The sequence below is a fragment of the Octopus bimaculoides genome, chromosome 1 (genome assembly GCF_046866305.1).
Source record: "Octopus bimaculoides isolate indiv1 chromosome 1, ASM4686630v1, whole genome shotgun sequence".
NCBI lineage: Eukaryota > Metazoa > Mollusca > Cephalopoda > Octopoda > Octopodidae > Octopus > Octopus bimaculoides.
The window spans coordinates 4,791,144-4,813,066 of record NC_142928.1 but is presented as its reverse complement, the minus strand read 5'-3'; the positions used below and the strand labels follow the sequence as shown (position 1 = coordinate 4,813,066).

The window sequence follows — 21,923 nt, the reverse complement described above, 5'->3', positions numbered from 1 at the left end:
GAACAAAACTGTCCGATGAACGGGAACGTGAAACTCAGAGTAACGGTTTTTTTTGTTATATTTCTGCTGCTTTTAAATAAAGCATATTACTCTACCTCTGGTATTTGAGTACTCTTTTTTCTGCCTTGTTGCACATTTCATGTGCTTACTCCGGTATATATATATATATATATATATATATATATATGATGGACTTCTTTCACTTGCACTTCCCATCTACTCCCAAATCCACTCGACAAAGCATTGGTCAGCCTAGGGAGACAAGCCCAAGGTGCCGTGAAGCAGGACTGAACCTAAAACCAAATGGTTGGGAAGTGAAATACTTAACATTGCAACCACAACTTCAGTTGTCTGGAAACATTTTTCTGGAAATAAAGTTTACCTCTTCTGAAAATTGAGGAATTCTTGATTTTGGATTGAAGACAATTTGTATCTTTGTGCTGCCACTCATAGCTGCAAGAGTGATGGAAGATGCTGGGAAAATGGTCAGTACTCCACTTTCTTTGAGTTGAGTACAATTTGGAGTACAAACAATACTGAATGTAACGGAAGCTGGAGTTCGGTTGACAATTGGAACAATCCTTTTAATGACACTGCCTACTTCATGAGAATCAAGTCTCACAATTTTCCTATTATCTGCTACTTCGACCTTAAACAGAGAGAAAAATAAACAAAAGTTAAACAAGGCAGTGCCCCAGTATGGCCACAATCTAATAACTGAAACAAGTAAAAGACTCTAAAAGATTCCTGAATTAACATGGGGGTTAACAAACTTCTTACATTGTTTGGTCCCTTCATGGAATTATAACTTTTCAACCCCCGCCTCATCTGATACATTTCTAAAATAAAATTAAAAAGTATAATTCATGAAAAAAATTTCCTGCTTTATAAACAATAATTCATTTGTTCTTTTGTGTCGTTACCACTTTTAAATATTTAAAGACATTTAATGAAAATACTTAACGAATTTGTTAAAGATTAATAAAAATTATATTGATAGGAGTTGTGTGTTTGACGATTATTAGTTATTGCAGTAATATTTGGCTGGAAAGGGCCTTCAGAATTTAGTGATGGCAAGAAAGATTGAAGGGAAGCAGAAGAAGAAGACAGGTGATATAGATGTCAAGCCTGGTGGACTGGTTGGAAGAAAGAGGGATTTTAACAACAGAGATAGGAGCTGTTACAGAAAACAAAGAACAGAGAATTGTGGCAGAACATGACTGCCTATGTCCTACATTCCGGACATGGCATCTGAAGAAGAAAGAAGAGTTAACTGAAGAATACTGAGTTTTAGCCTTAAACTACTGCATTCTTCTAGATTCAGCACCAAAAAGCTAAAATGAAATATCAAAACTTGAATTTTAATTAAATATTCTATGAAAAAGAAAGAAAAAAAAAAGACACAAAAATATCTAGCGGGTATTTTACCTGCATTTCAATACCTCGACCAATGAAAGTAACATTTTGAGTTGAAAGACCATTTATTAAGAATGGAACACTTTCGGTATATTTCATAGGTTTTCTTGGATAAAATGAAAAGGAGATTGTAACACTTTTCTTTGGTTCAATCTTGGTGGCTTTAAATTCATACATTAACTGTTTGGTTGGAGTGTAAAGACAATCCAAACTAAAATGCAAAAAAAGGAAAATGGTAAGTTAAAAAAAAAAACTGTTAAAATTTGTAAAATAAAAATAGATTTGGTTGCAGGGGGGGGGGGGGGATTATGCCATTCAAGGCAGGATTATTTCTTTCTCAGATTAAAAAACATGAAAATTCCCATTTTTATTCACAAATTATAATTCATTCACTTTTACATCCATTTTTCCATGCCAGCATGGATCAGATGATTATCGAAGCCTTGTTTTATAGACAGATGCCATTCCTGCTGATAACTTTTACCTGTTTTTCGGATGAAGGATCTTTTATTTTACGTGTTTTTTAAAATACAAAATCAATGGATAACTTATTGATGGGGGAAATGATAACAACATCACCACTTGTAGGTCAGTAATTTAAAAACACACACAAATGTTAACCAACACACAACACACAAAATATATACACACTTATACAAACACATAGCAATCATCATCATCATCATCATCATCATCATCATCATCATCATCATCATCATTTAACTTCTGTTTTCAATGCTGCCATGGTTTGGATGATTCAACAGGATTCGATGAGTTGGAGAATTGTATCATGCTCCAGTGTCTTTGGCCTGGTTTCTCCAGCTGGATGCCTTTCCTAATGCCAAACACTTCACAGAGTGTTCTGTGTGCTTCTTCCATGGCACTGGCACCAGTGAGGTCACCAAATAACTTGCAAGAAAAGATACCATGAGAGAGTGGGGGGAGGGTGTAGTATTGAGGGAGGTGGCTTTGCACTGGGTATAAAGAGGCTAAATTAGAAAAGAGGGACAAGGATGCATGTCTTGGTGTAGAGGGGACACATGGTCACCCCAGAAAGGGAGAAAGGAGAGTGGAGATGAGGTGACAAGGCAAACTGTCAAGGAACAAGAAGGTGGAAGAAGGAGAGGGAACCAAGGGAGAGAATCTAGGATGGCATGGTGGGTGGACGAGTTGAGGAGAATGTGAAAGGAGCGAAAAAGGAAAATGATAGAAATGAAGGCAGTGAATGATGGACGTGTATAGAGGTAGGAGGGTTTGGTAGGAGGGGGGATGGACCAGGGAAGAGGAGGAGGAGGGCAGGGTTGGTAATACATAAAGTGTTGTTGTAGCTTTCATACGATGCTCCCCATTGGCTGGGCCATACGTCTTAATACGAATCGTTAATTAAAAGCTTGTCAAGAGTGCATGGCTTAGTGGTTAACCCTAATTGCAAGATTGTGGTTTCAATTCCTCAGCAAAATACTTCATCTCATGTTGTTCCGATGAGTGATAATCTGTGCACCTCTTCAAGCCGTGTCGATTCGAGGGAAGGAATGAACTAATCATCATCATCATTTAGCGCCTGCTTTCCATGCTGGCATGGGTTGGACGGTTTGACTGTAGCTGGCAAGCTGGGGAGCTGCACCAGGTACTAGTCTGATTCGGTATGGTTTCTAAGGCTGGACGCCCTTCCTAACATGCCAACCACTCTGAGAGGTTAATGGGTGCTTTTTAAATGCCACCGGCATGGGTGCCATTTACATGACACTGGCAGCGATCACAACTATGGTTTCCCTTGGCTTCACAGGTCTTCTCCAGCACAACACAAACACTTGATCTCTTATAAACAAATCATTTGTACAGTTTGCTCAGCAGGAAATCGCAAAACCATCGTTCTTGGACTGTGAGAGATTCTTATCATCATCAAGTATTGGTAGGGAAATGGTTAAGCAGAATTTACAGGCAAAAAAATGGTGTGAGATAAAAGAGAGTGAGCAGGTACCATATTCTTACTGATAGAGACAGCTGGTAAGAATATATAGTGTTGACACTAGTCAAGCGCAGGATCTCCCACCACTGCCTACCCCATATGAAAAAACTAACAAAAGACAATAAAATGACTTTATACGAGTTAAAAAGAGAAAATAATGTTCACACTGTTTCTAACATCTCACCTAATATCCTTTTTGTCGTTATTTCGAACTTGAAGCACAGCAATCTTCTGTTCCATACCTGCCTTGTGAATGAAGGTGTTACCAAAGTTGTATGTTAAAAACGAGAACTCAAGGTTTGGAAAACCAGCGTCACCAGTTATGAAGATGTTGTAAGTTGGTCCATTGGAGATCTGAAGAGAATAATGAAGTTAGGAAATGACAGGTGAAAGATATATTCTACAATAAAATATACAAGATATTCTCAGCTGCACACATAATAGTGAGTGTGTGTTTTATAATATACACCAAATCTGTTGTGAGATAGCATCTGGAGAAAGCTTCCCAATTTGGTATCATCATCATCATCATCGTCGTCGTTTAACTTCTGCTTTCCATGCTGGCATGGGTTGACTCAGTTTGACTGAGGGCTGGCAAGCCAGAAGGCTGCACCGGGCTCCAATCTGATCTGGCAGAGTTTCTACTACGGCTGGATGCCCTTCCTAACACCAACCACTCTGAGAGTGTAATGGGTGCTTTTACATGCCACCAGCACGAGGGCCAGTCAGGAGGCACTGGCAACTATCACGCTCGAATGGTGCTTTTTACATGCCACCGGCACGGGACCAGTCAGGCAGCACTGTCATCGGCCACGACAACAACTTCACTTGACTCAACAGGTCTTCACAAGTACAGTTTATTGCCCAATGATTGAAGGTTCCTAATTAAAATGCATAAACTCTGCCAAGGTGCAACTGATAGCATTCACATTACAAAAGCTGCGTTTAATTTGTAATTTAGGGCAAGACTAATACCTCAGATTTTAGATAGCAAAATCTCAGAAAAATAGCAAAGGATATGGCTCTGGACATTATTAGACTGTGCAAAACTGCAAATATTTCATTAAAATGTGGATATTATCCTTGTGTAGTAGGGCATTGTTGTAAAATCAACCATTTCCAGCATTTTCTTGCATTTTTCTCAAAATTACATTTCTGACTATGAGTAGCAATCTTTAGGTCTCCGAGAATAATTGATGTAATAGGCTGAAAGTTTGCATGTGTATTACTAGATGATGTTCTAGTGTGATTAGATACTCTTCATTTGTTCATCTTCTAGAGGCACTCAAATTCTACTACCCAGGGGTCAAAAACCCTTGAACTGCCGCAAATGGCTATGAACAACCCCACAACGAAATCTAGGCCAACTTCATCAATGTCTTTGACTCAGCATCTAGCCTGCACCCCAATTTGTTGGTATTCCAAGTTAGAGCACATTATCTTTGATAGTTTGGTAGAAACTAAGAGAAAGGTATGTTTGCCTTGGTCAGTCATTTTGAATTTATAATTAGGTCATGAATAGATAATGTGGAAATTTGAATATTATGTTTTTTGATAGATGTATGCCATATTTGGTTTGCCTGGGTTTTATTCTCGCTGAGTGAGAGCATCTTCAATCTAGGAGTGTTTCCCTACGTCTGAGGTGTTAGTCTTGCCTTAATATGAGATATTCTTCAGACTCCATAGATTCCAACCCGCAAACATTTGGTCTGCTTCTATGAGTTCAATTCATACTGAGATCAACAAAATTTGAAACAACCAGGTCATAGGTTCAATCCATTCAATTACTACCCCCACCCCACCACTCTTCAATATGAGGACTATGAGGACTTCTTCCTGTCTTAGAAATTCATAATACGGTTGATGTTGTTAACACTAAGATTATCTACATTATTTACATTTGACCTCATCTTGTTTGTTGTTGGCACAACATTTTGGCTGATATACCCTCCAGCCTTCATCAGGTGTCTTGGGGAAATTTCAAACCTGGGTTCTCATTCCTAAGGCATTTTTCAACGTTATTATTATTATTATTATTATTCAGGTCACTGGCTGGAATCGAACTCGGAATCTTGGGGTTAGTAGCCTGTGCTCTTAACCACTACGCCATATGTAACTGATAATGTTCACATTACAAGAGCTGCATATGGTGTAGTGGTTAAGAGTACGGGGTACTAACCCCAAGATTCCGAGTTCGATTCCAGGCAGTGACATAACAACAACAACAACAGCAACAACAATAACAACGATGAAAAATACCTTAGGAATGAGAACCCAGGTTTGAAATTTCTCCAAGATACCTGATGAAAGCTAAAACGTTGTGTTAACAACAAATAAGATGAGGACAAATATCCATCAAATGTAAATAATGTAAATAATGTACATAATTCCTCATCTCTTAAATATAGAACTGTCTAAGATTATCATCATTCAATGTTCTATGATGGCATGGGTTAAGATGGTTCAACAAGATCCAACCAGTCCAAACACCTTGCCAAGCTCCACTGTCTACATTGTCTTGGGTTTTTTTATGGTTGAATGTCCTTCCTAATGCCAACCACCTCCAAGAATGGACTGGATACCTTTTTACCATAGTGAGGTTGCCATGCAGCCTTGCATACACAACATGTACAGCATATAAAACGGATTCAACGTCCAGAAGATGTTCAATGCAGACAACACACTTTCATTTGCATGTTCTTTTACTCTTTTACTTGTTTCAGTCACTTGACTGTGGCCATGCTGGAGCACCGCCTTTAGTCAAACAAATCGAACAAATCGACCCCAAGACTTATTCTTTTATAAACCTAGTACTTATTCTATTGGAATCTTTTGCTGAACTGCTAAGTTACAGGGATGTAAACACACCAACATCGATTGTCAAGTGATGGTGGGGGAGGGGATCAAACACAGACACAAATATATACATACATACATACATACACATATATATATATATATATATATATATATATACACACAACGGGCTTCTTTCAGTTTCTGTCTATCAAATCCATTCACAAGGCTTTGGTTGGCCCGAGACTACAGTAGAAGACACTTACCTAAGGTGGTACACAGTGGGACTGAACCCAGAACCATGTGGTTAGAAAGCAAGTTTCTTACCACACAGCTACCCTACCTACCTACCTACCTACATAAATACATGATATGTATTTCATCTTTTATTTGTGCCAGTCACTAGACTGTGCTCATGCTGGAGCACTGTTTGAAAAACTTTAGTTGAACGAATTAACCCTGCTATTTATTCTTTTTTTAAGCTAACTCTTATTCTATCATTCTCTTTTGCTGAACTGCTGAGTTACAAGGATGTAAACACATCAATACCAGTTGTCAAGAAATGGTGGAGGACAAACAGACACAAAGACACACACATACACATATATACACAACAGGCTTCTTCCAGTTTCTGTCTACCAAATCCACTCAAAAGGCCTTGGTCGGCCCGAGGCTATAGTAGAAGACACTTGCCCAAGGTGCCATGCAGCGGGACTGAACTCAGAACCATGTGGTTGGTAAGCAAACTTATCACCATACAGCCATGCCAACACCTATAATGCACCTATATGAATATGGGACTCCACAAACTGTGGTTAGGTTAGATCTCATGATGCTGGCCTCACACAGGAAATGATGAAAGACTTACAAGGAATGTCCAATGGTGATATTGAACAGCAAACCCAGCTGACCGACAACAAACAAGGAATATCTGATGTTAATCAGATGTTAATTAATGATAATGAATGATAATGGTTGAATATTATCATCATCATCGTCATTGTCTTCATCGTTTTCCATGCTGGCATGGGTTAGACAGCTTGACAAGAGCTGGCAAACTGGAGAGCTACACCAGGTTCCTTTTGTCTGTTTTGGCATGGTTTCTACAGCAGGATGCCCTCCCTAATGCCAACCACTTAACAGAGTATACTGGGTGCTTTTTACGTGACACCAGCACCAGTGGGGTCGCCAAGCAGCTTGCAAAACAAAGACCTCTTAGTTGAGAGAGGGAATGGAACCAAGAGAAATGACTGTTTGCCTGGTGAAAGGTCAGAGTGTGAATAGAATCCATTTTAAAGAATTAATAACAAAATACAACAAACCTTCAAGTAAACTTTACATCCAGTCAAAGACAGTTTTTTATTGGGGCAGAAATCGATCCTGGACTCGTTTTTGAAACCAGTCTTAACAAACCCCGAAAGAGGGGTTATTTTAAGCAACTGACTGGCTTTCTCATTCAGGACCCACTTGTACTCAAAATTAATTTTACAACTGTTTGATATAACCACAGTCCTTGTTGACTTTTCATTAATTTCAACCTGGAAAAGACAAAAAAAATTGGAAGAATGCAAAAACAAAAACATAAAAAATGATTTTGCAAACATTTTAGCCTCTGACTGCTGCAGAGGTGAAGCCCAGAATATAAGGCACAGTTAAACCCTTTTGTAAATCTTTAGCATACTCTACAATAGGGCCTACAGGGGTTTTAAGTAAAGTTTATTGTAAGCTGACATTTGTAGATTAGGTGTGGTTGTATCAATTAGATAATCCCAGTAAATGACTGGTATTTATTTTACTGACCATAGAGAAATTTGAACTTAGAATCTGAGAGTTCAATGGAGCACTGTGCTCACCTCTGAGAGAGAGAGAGAGATAGAGAGAGAGGAGAAAGAGAGAGGGATGGACACACACAGAGAAAGAGAGAAAAAGAGACGAGGAGAGGAGTGAGAAAGAGAGAGAGAGACACACACACAGAAAGAGACAAGGAGAGAGAGAGAGAGACAGAGGGTAGTTGATAATATGGTAGGGTAGTTGATAAAATTAGGCTTAACTGCAATGACATTCATTTAAAGTCAAAGACAAGCAAATTTGTTTTTAGATTTCCTTCTGAAGAATTAAAAGATATGGATAAAAGAAAAACAAAAAGGAAGATCTTACAGATCCAAAGTCAATTTCATTGTCGCCTGTTTTAGTAAGTTCCATGACAATCCCTTCTGAATCAGCACAGAAAACAGCACAGTTCACAGAATACCCTCCCCCTTTGATGTTCAGCTGTAAAGGGGTTGCCTTTCCTGTCACAACGCATGATGCGTTGAAGCTGACAATCTTTGACACTAAAGGCAGGAAATGTATACTGATAGGAAACCTGTAAACAGAGCAGAAACAATAAAACATTTGGAGTCAAACAATAAAACAGAACCACCATTCAATAAGTGCAGGGAGGACAGTGCTAAGCAGTGATGTGTAGAAATACAGACTTGTTACCAGTTTGTAGTGGGAAAGGTGTAACAAAAGATGTCGAAGAAGCAGACGAGGTAGGCATGTGGACGGCATCAAAGTAAAACAATGGGAAAACATCAGACTGCGGGTTAAATGATTTATTTAAACGACACTTGCATTTATTTGTTGTATACACCAAAAATCTCACTACATGACATTACCAACTTACTTCAAGCTGGCCAAGAAGGAATTAACAAGGTAAATACTGTGTCGATATGATGAGGTAGAAACGGACATGTTTTGTGTCTGTGTGGGCGTTGGTCATTCAGTGGTGTCTGTTTGTTCTGTGATTGCTACTGTGTTGGGTCATTCATGTTGAATAATGTGGTTCTCTGTTGCCTGCTTAACTGGTGCAAAGCTGTCTCTTGACAGTTCACCTGGTGATGGCTCTCTGCTGTACCTTAACGGATTGCTGTATTTATAATGGTCAGGACAGCTAGCAGGACAGACATACTACGGGAGTAATTTCTACTTATGTAGGTCGCCTCCTGTCCACTTGAACCTTAAATGACATGGCTCAAGTTGTAGGTCAAAGAGAAAACCATCCATCACTTTTTGACAGGATAAAGAAATTTCTTTCGCACCTGTTTGGCCAGTGGTGGATCAGACAAGCGAGAATCCTTAGATTCGGTTTCAAATCTCAGTTCAGAAAAAGGAAGTGTTAGTTTTTACAAGTTTAACCCTTTCGTTACTATATTTATTTTGAGATGCTCTTTGTTCCTTTCAATTACTTTAAATATAACAAAGAATTTAGTAAAATAACTTAGTTACCATTTAGCTAGTGTTAGCAACATAAATCGTGACTAAGGTTTGGTGGAAGATTTTAATTCAAAACTTATGAAAACAAGACATTTGTACTCAGAACCAGAGCTGGTTTCAGCCGGGTTGGTCTCGAAAGGGATAAGAATTGTTTCTCTATTACATATTTTAACCCTTTTGTTACTGTATTTATTTTGAGATGCTCTGTGTTTCTTTCAATTAATTTTAAATATAACAAAGAATTTAGTAAAATAACTTAGTTATCATTCAGCTAGTGTTAGGAACATAAATTGTGACTAAGGTTTGATGGAAGATTTTAATTCAAAACTTATGAAAACAAGACATTTGTACTCAGAACCAGAGACTGTTTCAAGCAGGTTGGTATTGAAAGAGTTAAGAATTGTTTCTCTATTGTTTCTCCAAGGGATGTTGAGTACTGCACGTAACATTCGGGTGTAGGCACAGTCCACCATTCATTATTTACATTTGATGGATGTAGGTGTGAGAGGCCTGATCTAGCCAGTCTGTACAACAAACAGAATATTTGGATCAGGTCTGGTCAGTTCAAAGGCTGAAGAATTAAATGATCAGCACTTCTTTACACAGCTGTCCTCATCCATAAGCATAACATGTCCATACCAACACAATTTCCTTTCTTGCACACAACATCTAATTCCTCTTATGTACAAAGTTTTACTCTCAACACACTTATACATAACCATTTAAGCACACTGACGTTGCACATCCAGCAGACCATGCTTACTTCATTTCTTTCTAGCTTTTGCTTGTCCTGTTCATTCAGGGCTCACATTTCACTACCTTCATACAATCTGCCCTTCTCTCTGAGGGAAAAAAACTTTGTTACCAGCAGCAGCAGCAGCAGCAGCAGCAGCGGAAGCTCCCTGAACTTTTCCAGTCTGTTCTTATCCTGGCTCCCATACTTTGGGAGCACCCACCTTCCTTGCTAATTACATCTCCCAGGTAACAAAAGCTATTGACCACTTTCACTGAGCCATTTGGGCATTTACGAGCACCTGTTCCCAGTGAGCTCATAGTATGTACTGCTCCGGTGTACCTGTCACATATGAAGCTTACGTTCTCTGGTAATCTTCCTCTGGTTTCACTACATCTCTTGCGTGGTGTCCAGTGCTTGCATACAGCATATGGGGTTTATACATACTCTTTGCCTTCTGAGCAGGAAATGCTGTTTTAATTGCACACTCTGTACCTTGCATCTCTTATGTTGACTTTCTCTGAAGGTGGAGGAAGTGAGGAATGGCAGCAAAGGGACCAAGAAAAAACGAAAAAGAACTGAAGAAGAACAACAACAACAAGCAGCAATGCTGCCACTGCCGCCATCCTCGTCCTCCTAACGAGGTCTCGGTGCTTTGATTACATAATGATAATATTCATATAATATTTAGGCTTATTTCACATCAAAAGTTCATGTTCAGTAATTGTTGTTAATAAAAAAAAAAAGGAAAAAAGGAAAAAAGAAAAAAAGAAAGTGATTCCAACAAGTTGTTACCGTGATTTCGGTGCCACTGTTCCTGACATTGGTTCTATTCTTAACTTGGAAGGAACTCCAGCAGAGAAGATACTGTCTTCTGTGAAAGCAAATTCAAATTCACATTCTTCGTTGTTCACAAGATGAACGATTTCTGTTATAGAATGGTCTGCAAAAGGAATCAGGCAGAAGAGAAAAAAGAAAACATTTGTTCAATAAAGATGAATTGTCTGCAGGTGTGGGTCTTCATGTTTTGGCATCGCATGGGCATTGTTCATCTTTTATCTCTTATTTGTTTCAGTCATTCGACTGTGGCCATGCTGGGGCACTGCCTTGAAGAAGTTTCAGTTGAATGAATCAACCTCAGGATTCGGTTTTTTTTTTCTTTATTAAACCTGGTATTTAGTTTATCAGTCTCCTTTGCTAAACCACTAAGTTACTGGTGTGTAAATACACCAACAATGGTTATCGAGCAGTGGCAGTGGGCAAACACACACACATGGTGGACTTCTTTCAGTTTTCATTCACCAAGTCCACTCACAAAGCTTTGGGCAGCCTGAGGCTACAGTAGAAGACACTTTCCCAAGGTGCCACACAGTGGGACTGAACCTAGACCCATGTAGTTGAGAAGCAAACTTCTTATGGCATAGCCATACCTATGCCTATCATCATCATCATCGTCATCATCCACATGGTATTGGTCGTTTCCAATTTTCCTTGCAAAACCTATCTGGCCATTGGGAAATATTACCTTACTTGGAAACAGGCAAGAATCGCTTACATTAAGGGCATCCAGCCATAGAAAAACCTCCCTCAACAACTGTCTGACCCATGTAAACAAGGAGAGGTGGATGTTAAACGATGACAATAACAACAATGATGCCAGCACTCAGTCAGTTATGGCAACGAGGGTTCCATTCGATCCAGTCGATGGAACAACCTGCTTGTGAAATTAATGTGCAAGTGGCTGAGTACTCCACAGACACAAGTACTCTTAACATGGTTCACATGGAGATTCAGTGTGACACAGTATGTGTCAAGGCTGGTCTCTTTGTAATTACAGGTACCACTCATTTTTGCCAGTTGAGAGGATTGGAGCAACAAGTAAAGTGTCTTGCTGAAGGACACAATGTACCACCAGGAATTGAACTGCTGACCTTATGACTGTGAGCCAAATTTGCTAGCCACTAAGCCATGTATTTACACCATGACAATGATGACATCATACACAACATTATACGACTTTTAGATTTATGAGAACTAGCTCGTTAGCTACCAATTTATACCTGTCCATTTCTGATCCTTTTAATGAAAACATTTCTTTGCAGAAATCAATTAATTCAATCCTACATTAAGGTACTTATCGAATCTGAGACAGGGGAACAGAGTTTAACAATCAAGGCATTAAAAATCAGAGCCTGAGATTCTACATGAACCATCTCAGGCTTGAACTCCTGAGCAAAATGAATAAATGGTTGCAGATACGGCTGAAGAGTGACGACTGCAGGCAAACTAAAGGACAGAATCACAGTAAGAGGACCATCTCTTAACTACCATATTTACTCACCCAAGTCGCTATTTTCCTCATTACTTTTACCAGTTTGATGGTTTGAATCACTCATTACTGGTGAAAGTGTAAACTCTTCAAACAATAAATATCATCAATAATTTCCTCAACAGCAAAGAGCCTCAGCCTTGTTTGTTTACAAGATGAAGCGCAAGGTTTATCCTGTTTGTTTCTCTCTCTTTCTTTTTTTTTTTTTACTTGTTTCAGTCATTTGACTGTGGCCATGCTGGAGCACCACCTTTAGTCGAGCAAATCGACCCCAAGACTTATTCTTTGTAAGCCTAGTACTTATTCTATCGGCCTCTTTTGCCGAACCACTAAGTTACGGGGACATAAACACACCAGCATCGGTTGTCAAGCGATGTTGTGGCGACAAACACAGACACACAAACATATACACACACATACATATACATATATACGACGGGCTTCTTTCAGTTTCCGTCTACCAAATCCACTTACAAGGCTTTGGTCAGCCCGAAGCTATAGTAGAAGACACTTGCCCAAGGTGCCACGTAGTGGGACTGAACCCAAAACCATGTGGTTGGTAAGCAAGCTACTTACCACACAGCCACTCCTGTAAAAACAAAAGTAAACCACAGCTAGGGGGGGGGGGCACCATTAACGAGTCATAAACATGACTAGAAAACTGTAACGTGATCTGTTGTCTATTTTTTAGTATTTTGTCTTCTTTTTTCTACATGTTCCTTCATTACCACATTACCAGGAATCCAGTAGAGAATATGTTTAGGCTGTTCCTGCTATACCAGGAACAAAGCATGATGGGAAGTTAGAGAAGATTCAGTCCTAAATTCTTTGTTTTAACTGAAACTGGAACATACAACAAAAATCAGAGAAGTGGTCTTCCTTCTGAAATGATTTCCAAACGGAAGATTTTGAACTATTGGTCAGAAATTATTTTTAAGGTAATAAGATTAAGGAATACTTACCAACAACCAGGCGCTTGAGCAATACGTGTGATCGGTCGAATAAGATGTCAGGGTCATGGACATTAGCAACAAAAAGGAAAGGGATTTTGATATTCTTTTGTGCAATTTGAAACTCCCAAAATGATTCACTGTAACCGATTTCATATGGCATGAATTCAAATACCATCTAATTGGGGGAAAGAGAAAAGAAAATAAGATTCTTTCAGAAAACTATTTCTGTTTGTCAGCTGAGAATGAAATTTCATAAAGGAAGATGATGATGATGATGATGATGATGATGATGATAAGATGCTGACACAATGACAATAAGAATAATAATGGTTACTGATTTAGGAACAAGGCCTGCAATGTTTTAAGGGAAGTCGGTTAGTCATAATCAGTACTTAAATGATATTTTATTTTATGGATCCTGGAAGGATGAAGGACAAAGTTGACCTTAGTGTGGCTTGAACTCAGAACATAAAAGAGCAAAAATGATGAAACATGTCTTCTGATGCTTCAATGATTTTGTCGATTCCAAATAATAACTTCACTTAGTGAATCTTCAAAGAAAGAGGCATGGAAGTGCCACTATAAAAGGCTGCTTAATGTAGAGAATGAATGGGAGGAGGAGAGTCTGCCAAATGTTGACCCAGTAGAGAGACCAGCTATCCAAATCGACAGTAGCTTGGTAGATAAAGCAATTAAGGATATGAAGACAGGGAAAGCTCCCAGCCCATCAGGAATCGCTGCTGAGATGCTAAAAAAACCTGGTGGAGTGGGGTATAGTCTAGTCACCCGTATAGTTAACCAGGTTATCCACGAGGGAGTCACACACAACAATTGGTTAAGCAGCCTTATAGCCAACTGCAACAAAGGTAAAAGTGACACCTGAGACACAAATAATTACAGGGGTTTCAAAACTGCTCAATCAGATCTTGAAGGTAACAGAAAGGGTTACACCTTAACTAATTAGGAAGAGAGTTAACCTAGATGAGATGCAGTTTGGGTTTTGCGCCAGGAAGAAGAAGTACAACTGATGATATCATCTTTGTAAGGCAACTTCAGGAGAGAAGCATTTCAACAAAAATAAAATGCTGCACATGGCATTTGTTGACATGGATGAAGCTTTTGACAGGGTCCCTCACTCCCTCATCTGGTGATTGCTGCAGAAGCCAGTGGGTAGATGAGTGGCTGGTGAGAGCCATTCAAGCCATGAATAGGGATGTAGTCAGTAAAGTGAAAGTCTGTAAGAAATTCAGTGTATGGGCAGGAGTTCACCAAGGATCGGTTCTCAGCCCCTTTGTTTACCATAGTCTTCCAGGCCATAACAGAAGAATTCAAAACTGGTTGGCTGTGGGAGCTCCTCTATTTTGATAACCTTGTTCTTACAGCTGAATCTATTGTAGAATTAGAGAAATTCCAGGAGTGGAAGCAAAGCCGGGAATCGAAGGGTCTCAGAGTTAATCTAGCAAACCGAATTACTAGTAAGAAGGAAAGCAGAAAGCAGAAAAATTGCCAATTTCTTCAGGGAAATGTCCCTGCTCAATAATGTAGAAAAAGTGTAGGTAGAAATTGCATAGGGTGCAGCCAGTGCAAGCTATGGACACATAAGAAGTGGAAACACAAGAGTGAAAAATCACCTCAGCTTTTTTCCCTGGTTTTACGGACCCTCGAGAGGTTAAACAGCTGAAGCCTGCATTGCTCTTAGGGGGTTTCTCATCTTGACAAATCCATTCATAGGTGTATCTCTCGTCAGTTGGGTTGAAAATTGGAAATGTTCTGCAATGGATAAATGGTGAAAAATACAAGGAATATCAAATTCAATGGCAACCCATCATCATCATCATCATTAACATCATCCTCCTTGTTATCGTGTCATCTTCAATGTCAGCATCACTATTGCCCTCACCACCATCATTACCACTCTCCCTCCTCCTCCTCATCATCATCAAAATCATCACATCATCCGCATTGTCATTCACATCACCACCATTGCTGTCATCAAGATCATCATCATCACTCTTACCATCACCACCACCCCCACAACAACCACCACAACAACCTCCACAACTTCCACTACAAGGGCGTGTCTTGACACATCTTTGCCATCATCTCTCTCTCTCTCTCTCTCTCTCTATCTATCTATCTCACTCTCCAATTCACTTCCTTTTCTTTTCCAACAAGAGTCTCCATGTATCTGTGCTACAACAAAACACCAATGTCTGACCCTCTAGACCCTAAATTTTTTAACTGGCACAATACCACACACCTCCACTCAATACTACTCCCTCTTCCAAGGTACCTGAAGACCCTGTCAGTACTAGTACCATGCATAAAGCACCCAATACACTCTGTGGAGTGGTTGGCACTAGGAAGGGCATCCAGCAGTAGAAACCATGCCAAAGCAGACAACGGAGCTTGGTGAAGCTCTCCAGCTTTGCCAGCTTCTGCCAAACCATCCAACCGTTGCTAGCATGGAAGATGGACATTAGATGATGATGATGATGATGATGATGATGATGATGGAGAGGAACAATTTCAGGCCCAGTATTTTAGAAAACAACAACAGTCATTTTAAGGTAAATCAGGTTTTAAATGGAGCCAACTTACTTGGAAATTTTTGATTGCAGTCCAACACATTCTAATTCAATGGCTCGTATATTGGGATCAAGGACGGCAGAGGGAGGTGCTCCAGCAGGGCCACTTTGCTTTGGGTCTCGGCGAGCATTGCGGATGTAGTCAGATTCTTTGACATCAAAATGGCAATATGGCATCAGGCCTTTGGCTTTTATTATAATGGTGGGTGCTTCGACTTCTTCTTCAAGGTTGGGAATGCTGAATATTGGAAAGGAAAACAAATGTAAGTAGAGGAAGGAGGAGGCGTAAAAGGAGAGGAGAAAAAGGAGGAGGGGAGAACAGGAGGCAGAGGGAGAGGAGAAGTCTGGAAGGAGAGGAGGGTGGAGGCAAGAGAGGACAGAGAGGAGATAGAGGAGGAGAGGGAGAGGGGAGAGACAATGAGGGGGAAGAGAAAGAAGAGATGAGGAAGAGGAAGGGAGGTGAGGAGAGGAGGCAGGGGAGGAGGTTGTCATCTCACCCTGTCACAATGGCCAAATTGATTGCTTAATTAGAAATTATTTCATCAACATGCAGAAGGATGACAGTAATGGCAGACTCCAGTTGGATTTGAACTCCAAATATAAACTGAAGAACTTAAAGCATTGTCAGAAAGGTCAATACGCTGAAAGCCAGATTCTATTCCTAATTGTCTGGGTTGTCTCTTCCAAAAGATGGCCCTCACTATGCAGGGGAGCTGTTTAGTCCAGTTGTCTCTGCTAGAAAGGCCAGCCATCAATGAGATCGTTTATCTTTTTGCTTTTCTAAACTTTTACTTGTGTCAGTCATTAGACCTGCGGCCATGCTGGGGGGCACCACCTTGAAGAATTTTGGTCAAAGGAATTGATGCCCTCAGTATTTCTTTTCTAAAGCTTGGTACTCAGTCTACCAATCTCTGAATCTCTTTAGCCAAACTTCTAAGCTATGGGGATGTAAACACACCAACACTGCTTGTCAAGAGGTGGTGGGGACAAACATAGACACAAACACACATACAATGGGCTTCTTTTCAGTTTCCATCTGCCAGATCCACTCACAAAGCTTTGGTCATCCTGAAGCTATAGTAGAAGATACTTGCTCAAGGTGCCATGCAGTGACTTCATTTAGGCACCGAGTAGATTCAAACCTGGATCTGCCAATTTCCTTTAACATCTCAACACCACTTTTCTCACAGAAAAACAATAGCGACAGCAGTTACATTTAACACGTGGCTTTACTAAGCCCGATTCATGTCTTTGCCACTTGACCCTCCTAACCTCTTTTAGGCCATGAAAAGTTAGAATTGAGACAACAGGTTGACCCGCCCCCTGCCCCAATGAAATTTATTGTTCTCTACAATACACCTACTTTTCTAACTGGTTTTAATTTGTTTTAAATACAAGAACTCTGTAAGCTGAAGCCAGTTAGTGAGAACCAAGTCGGCTGACCGGCTGACCGATGCACCGTCTCTGAGTGTAAAGGCACAGAGGGACAACTATGGTAACTCACCAACAAAGCAGTTGTCTCGTCCCACCACGGTCACCACTCTCACTTTATTTTCTCTACAACATTACTCTGTCTCTATCTGTAGTTTACTACTACACAATCACAAGAACACAAACTATACAAGGAAAATCTACAATATCCCTCTTCAATACCTCACATGAATTATATTATACCAGTCCGTCGTGGTTTGGCTTTATACGAAGTAACGGTAATAAATATTTGTTTACAACTTTGATCGCTGTTCTTCTTTAATCTTGCACATCTGCTGCATCAACACCCATTACACTGCATCAACACGCAGTGGGACTGAACTTGGAACTATGTGGCTTGGAAGCAAGCTTCTTACCACACAACCATGCCTGTGTCTCATATGTATTTTAATAACCCAGAAAGCAATCCACATTTAAAAACAAATAAAGTAATTTAACGAAACTTTCATTACCAACAAACAAGTTTTCCAGAGACTTCCGCAGCTTTCAAAGGAGAATATTTCACAGTAAATGTGCAGGACGTCTCGGCAGCTATGGTGCCATAATCAGGTTCAATGGTAATCGGAATGTAAGTGTCCGTTTGTACAGAAGGACTGGGGTTCACCTCTTCTTCTGGCAAATTACTGCTCAACTGTACTTCATCCAACACAACTTGCCAACTGTATTCCAGCTGAACAATTTCCTTGTTTGTTAAACAAAATCTACACAAAATATAAATAAAAAATAATCCAAACATTTCTTTCAATCATTTGTAAAGTTCCATGAATTCCATTAAAAATTCCTATATTGGAATTTTATCTTTTACATGTTTCAGGTACTTGGCTGTGGCCATGCTGCAGCACCACCTTGAAGGGGTTCTAATCGAACAAATTGACCCTAGGGCTAATTTTTTTAAAGCCTATTCTATTGGTCTCTTTTGCTGAACTGTTAAGTTACGGGGACATAAACACACCAACACCGCTGTCAAGTGGTGATAGGGGACAATTACAGATATGTGTGTGTGTGTGTGTGTTTTAGAAAAACATAAATTCGGAGAAGAAGCACACTCTAAGAAGCAGAGCAGTCTATATTAATTACTGGTGAAGGCCGGTTTATAGAGTAAGGATCATACTCTTGGGCACCTGGGTCCCTGTGTCAATGAAGCAGGAGCTACGGGTTATGCGTAGCCGAACACGGGGAAATCCTGAAGGGCTCACACATACCAGGGACATTACTGAACTCCAGAGTGGGGATTTTCAGGCCATGCTTGCATTTTGGGAGATTTCTGCTGGCATTTTTGGAACCACGTATTAGAAGTAATAGCGAAAATAACACCACAGTCGGAAGTTGATTGCTGATGGGAGAGAGAGAGATAACCCTCAATTGTTTACCCTCATCACTGAAAGATGGCAACACGGCTGGAGGGCGACAGCTAGCAGCAAAGGGAGATAATCCCCTTGTGAACATCCATATCATTTCCCCACTCCATATTTTAAAGAAGTCATCGGCCAACAAATGTTAGGGTCTGAAGATACACCATAAATGTACCCTTTATGGCGAGAAACCCAGGACTCTATAAACCGGCCTTCACCAGTAATAAATATGTGTGTGTATATATATTTACACACACACACACACACACACACACACACACACATAAGGGTGGGTGGGTAAGACTTTCTCATAGACCAGCATCCTGGTTTTCAAAAATTGGTATGCACTAAGCCTGAAAGATTGCTTGAAAACACAGATATTTTTTTGAGCTGAGTGGGGGTGCTAGATTCCCTTGTTCGAAAATATAAGGACACAGATCGTGTTGTATAGCCAGCTGGAGACGATGTCTCCTGGGGCTAAATTACAGCAACATTCGTCTTAAACCAGGACTGCCATGTTATGTTGGCAAACAATCTTTACTCCAAACTACTGTTGCTGAATATCTCTCATTGTGAGATTTACAAAACAGTAATTTTCTAACAAGGCATGATGTGTAAATCTTCCAAATTTTTGTATCTCTACAGCATGAAACTGTTGGTGGCTCTGCTTGAAATTCTGTGAATATTAAATGATATTTATTTCTCACTGGATAGAATACTTATTTTCTTGATCCTACCTATAATGGAACAGTAAACTACACACACAGACAAATATATTGTATTAGTCTTTTACTCTTTCATTTGTTTCAGTCATTTGACTGCGGCCATGCTGGAGCACTGACTTTTAGTCAAATAAGTCAACCCCAGGACTTATCCTTTGTAAGCCTATCGGTCTCTTTTTGCCAAACTGCTAAATTATGGGCACATAAACATACCAACATCAGTTGTCAAGTGATGGGGGGGGGACAAACACAGACACACACACACAAATATATATATGACGGGCTTCGTTCTGTTTCCATCTACCAAATCAACTCACAAGGTTTTGGTTGGCCTGAGGCTATAGTTGAAAACAGTTGCCCAAGGTGCCACACAGTGGGACTGAACCCAGAACCATGTGGTTGGGAAGCAAACTTCTCTTTCAAAGTCAGGTTTTATAAGGGCACAAAAGTGTGAATAATGTGCTGACTGTGCAGCTAGTGTGCATTTACAAAGAATTACATTTGGTGCAGATGTGCAAAGCAGAAGAGATGACCAGAAGCAAAGTAGTTACCATCTTTAGAATATATAAATTTAAATCCTGAACAAAAAAAAAAAAAAAAAAAGAGGAACATACTGGAAAGATCTTGTTTGAAACATGTAAGTATCCTTGAAGTAAATGCTAGTCGTGTGGCATTCGTATTTACAATACTCAGCGGTTCCATTAATAAACAAACCAATTTCTCTCTCAGTGCCAGGAATCACAGTATTTGCTGGTTCCGGTTCAATTTCCACAACTTTTCTCCTCTTGCGGAACATAGCATTTGGACTGCAATGAAGAATCAAGTCAGAAAAATACAATGAATTACAATTTGAAGGAATCTAAAACTGTATAAATGAGGAGAAAATCTAACAAAATATATATACATATATAAATATAGTCATCCATATATACATACATCATCATCATCGTTTAACGTCCGCTTTCCATGCTAGCATGGGTTGGACGATTTGACTGAGGTCTGGTGAAACCGGATGGCAACACCAGGCTCCAGTCTGATTTGGCAGAGTTTCTACAGCTGGATGCCCTTCCTAACGCCAACCACTCAGAGAGTGTAGTGGGTGCTTTTACGTGTCACCCGCACGAAAACGGCCACGCTCGAAATGGTGTCTTTTATGTGCCACCCGCACAAGCCAGTCCAGGGGCACTGGCAACGATCTCGCTCGAAAATCCTACGGGAGCCAGTCAGGCGGAACTGGCAACGGCCACGCTACACAAATACATGCATGCATACATACATGCATCAAACCATATCCGATGACTGGCACCGGTGCCAGTGGAGCACTAACAGCACCGTCCAAGCATGATCATTGCCAGAGCAGTTGTCTGGCTTCCGTGCTAGTGGCACATAAATAGCACCATTTGAGCGTGATCATTACCAGCGTCGCCTTACTGACACTGGTGCTGGTGGCACATTAGAAAATCATTCGAGCGAGGTCGTGTAGCTCACGGTTACCAAACTTAAAAGAATAAAAGGCAAAATTGACCCTGGCAGGATTTGAACTCAGACCATCAAAGGGGGGGGGGGAACCCCAGAAGAACAACTGCATAGCATTTATTCCATTCTTGAAATGGTTCTTTACCCTTTAGCATTTAATCCAGCCATATCTAACCTAAATATTCCACCTGCTTTATGTTCAAACTGGCCAGATCCAGCCTCTCATACCTACCCTACCATGTCATTCTAAAAATCCCAAAGCTATGAGATAATGCATGATTAACTCAAACCAATGTGAATGCTGAAGGGTTAATACAGGCCATGTTCAGCCCAAATATTCTACTTGGTTTCAGTTCAAACTGGCCAGATCAAGCCTCTTGCACCTATCCTACAATGTCCTTCTAAAAATCACAATCACTTCATCAAAATCTTGAAGCTACAAGATAATGAGTGATTAATTAAAAACAATGTGAATAAATAAGCATTGCATTTGATGGAATAACCTGAATGCCAAAGGGTTGGACAGGCTGTGTCCGGCCCAAATATCCTCCTTGTTTTATGTACAAATTATCAAGATCTGGCCTCTCACACGAACCTACAATGTCATTCTAAAAATCTACAAATACACCAATGAAAACTTGAAGCTACAAGATGCTGCAAAATCAATTCAAATCAAAGTAAATTAATAAACATTGCATTTGACAGAGTGAACTGAATACTAAGTGGGGAAACAAGCCATAACCGGCCCAAATATTTTAGTTTTATGTTCAAACTGCCAAGATCTGGCCTCTCACACCTACTTCACAATGTCATTCTAAAAATATACAAACACACCATTGA

The 21,923-nt window shown here is 40.0% G+C and overlaps 1 protein-coding gene across 3 annotated transcripts in view; it reads right to left on the bottom strand.

Annotated features, from left to right (window-relative positions):
* LOC106880950 (axonemal central pair apparatus protein HYDIN) overlaps nucleotides 1–21,923 on the bottom strand; it is a 193,311-nt gene that overhangs the window by 15,608 nt on the left and 155,780 nt on the right. For all 3 annotated transcript variants that reach the window (XM_089348067.1, XM_089348075.1, XM_089348084.1), the window contains 11 exons: nucleotides 20,222–20,413; nucleotides 17,986–18,234; nucleotides 16,056–16,280; nucleotides 15,086–15,224; nucleotides 13,464–13,629; nucleotides 10,968–11,115; nucleotides 8,339–8,546; nucleotides 7,504–7,719; nucleotides 3,570–3,739; nucleotides 1,429–1,627; nucleotides 383–649 (listed from right to left, as the gene is read on the bottom strand). In XM_089348067.1, coding sequence (XP_089204193.1) covers nucleotides 383–649; nucleotides 1,429–1,627; nucleotides 3,570–3,739; nucleotides 7,504–7,719; nucleotides 8,339–8,546; nucleotides 10,968–11,115; nucleotides 13,464–13,629; nucleotides 15,086–15,224; nucleotides 16,056–16,280; nucleotides 17,986–18,234; nucleotides 20,222–20,413 — 2,179 coding nt within the window. The remainder of the gene's footprint in view (nucleotides 1–382; nucleotides 650–1,428; nucleotides 1,628–3,569; nucleotides 3,740–7,503; nucleotides 7,720–8,338; nucleotides 8,547–10,967; nucleotides 11,116–13,463; nucleotides 13,630–15,085; nucleotides 15,225–16,055; nucleotides 16,281–17,985; nucleotides 18,235–20,221; nucleotides 20,414–21,923) is intronic.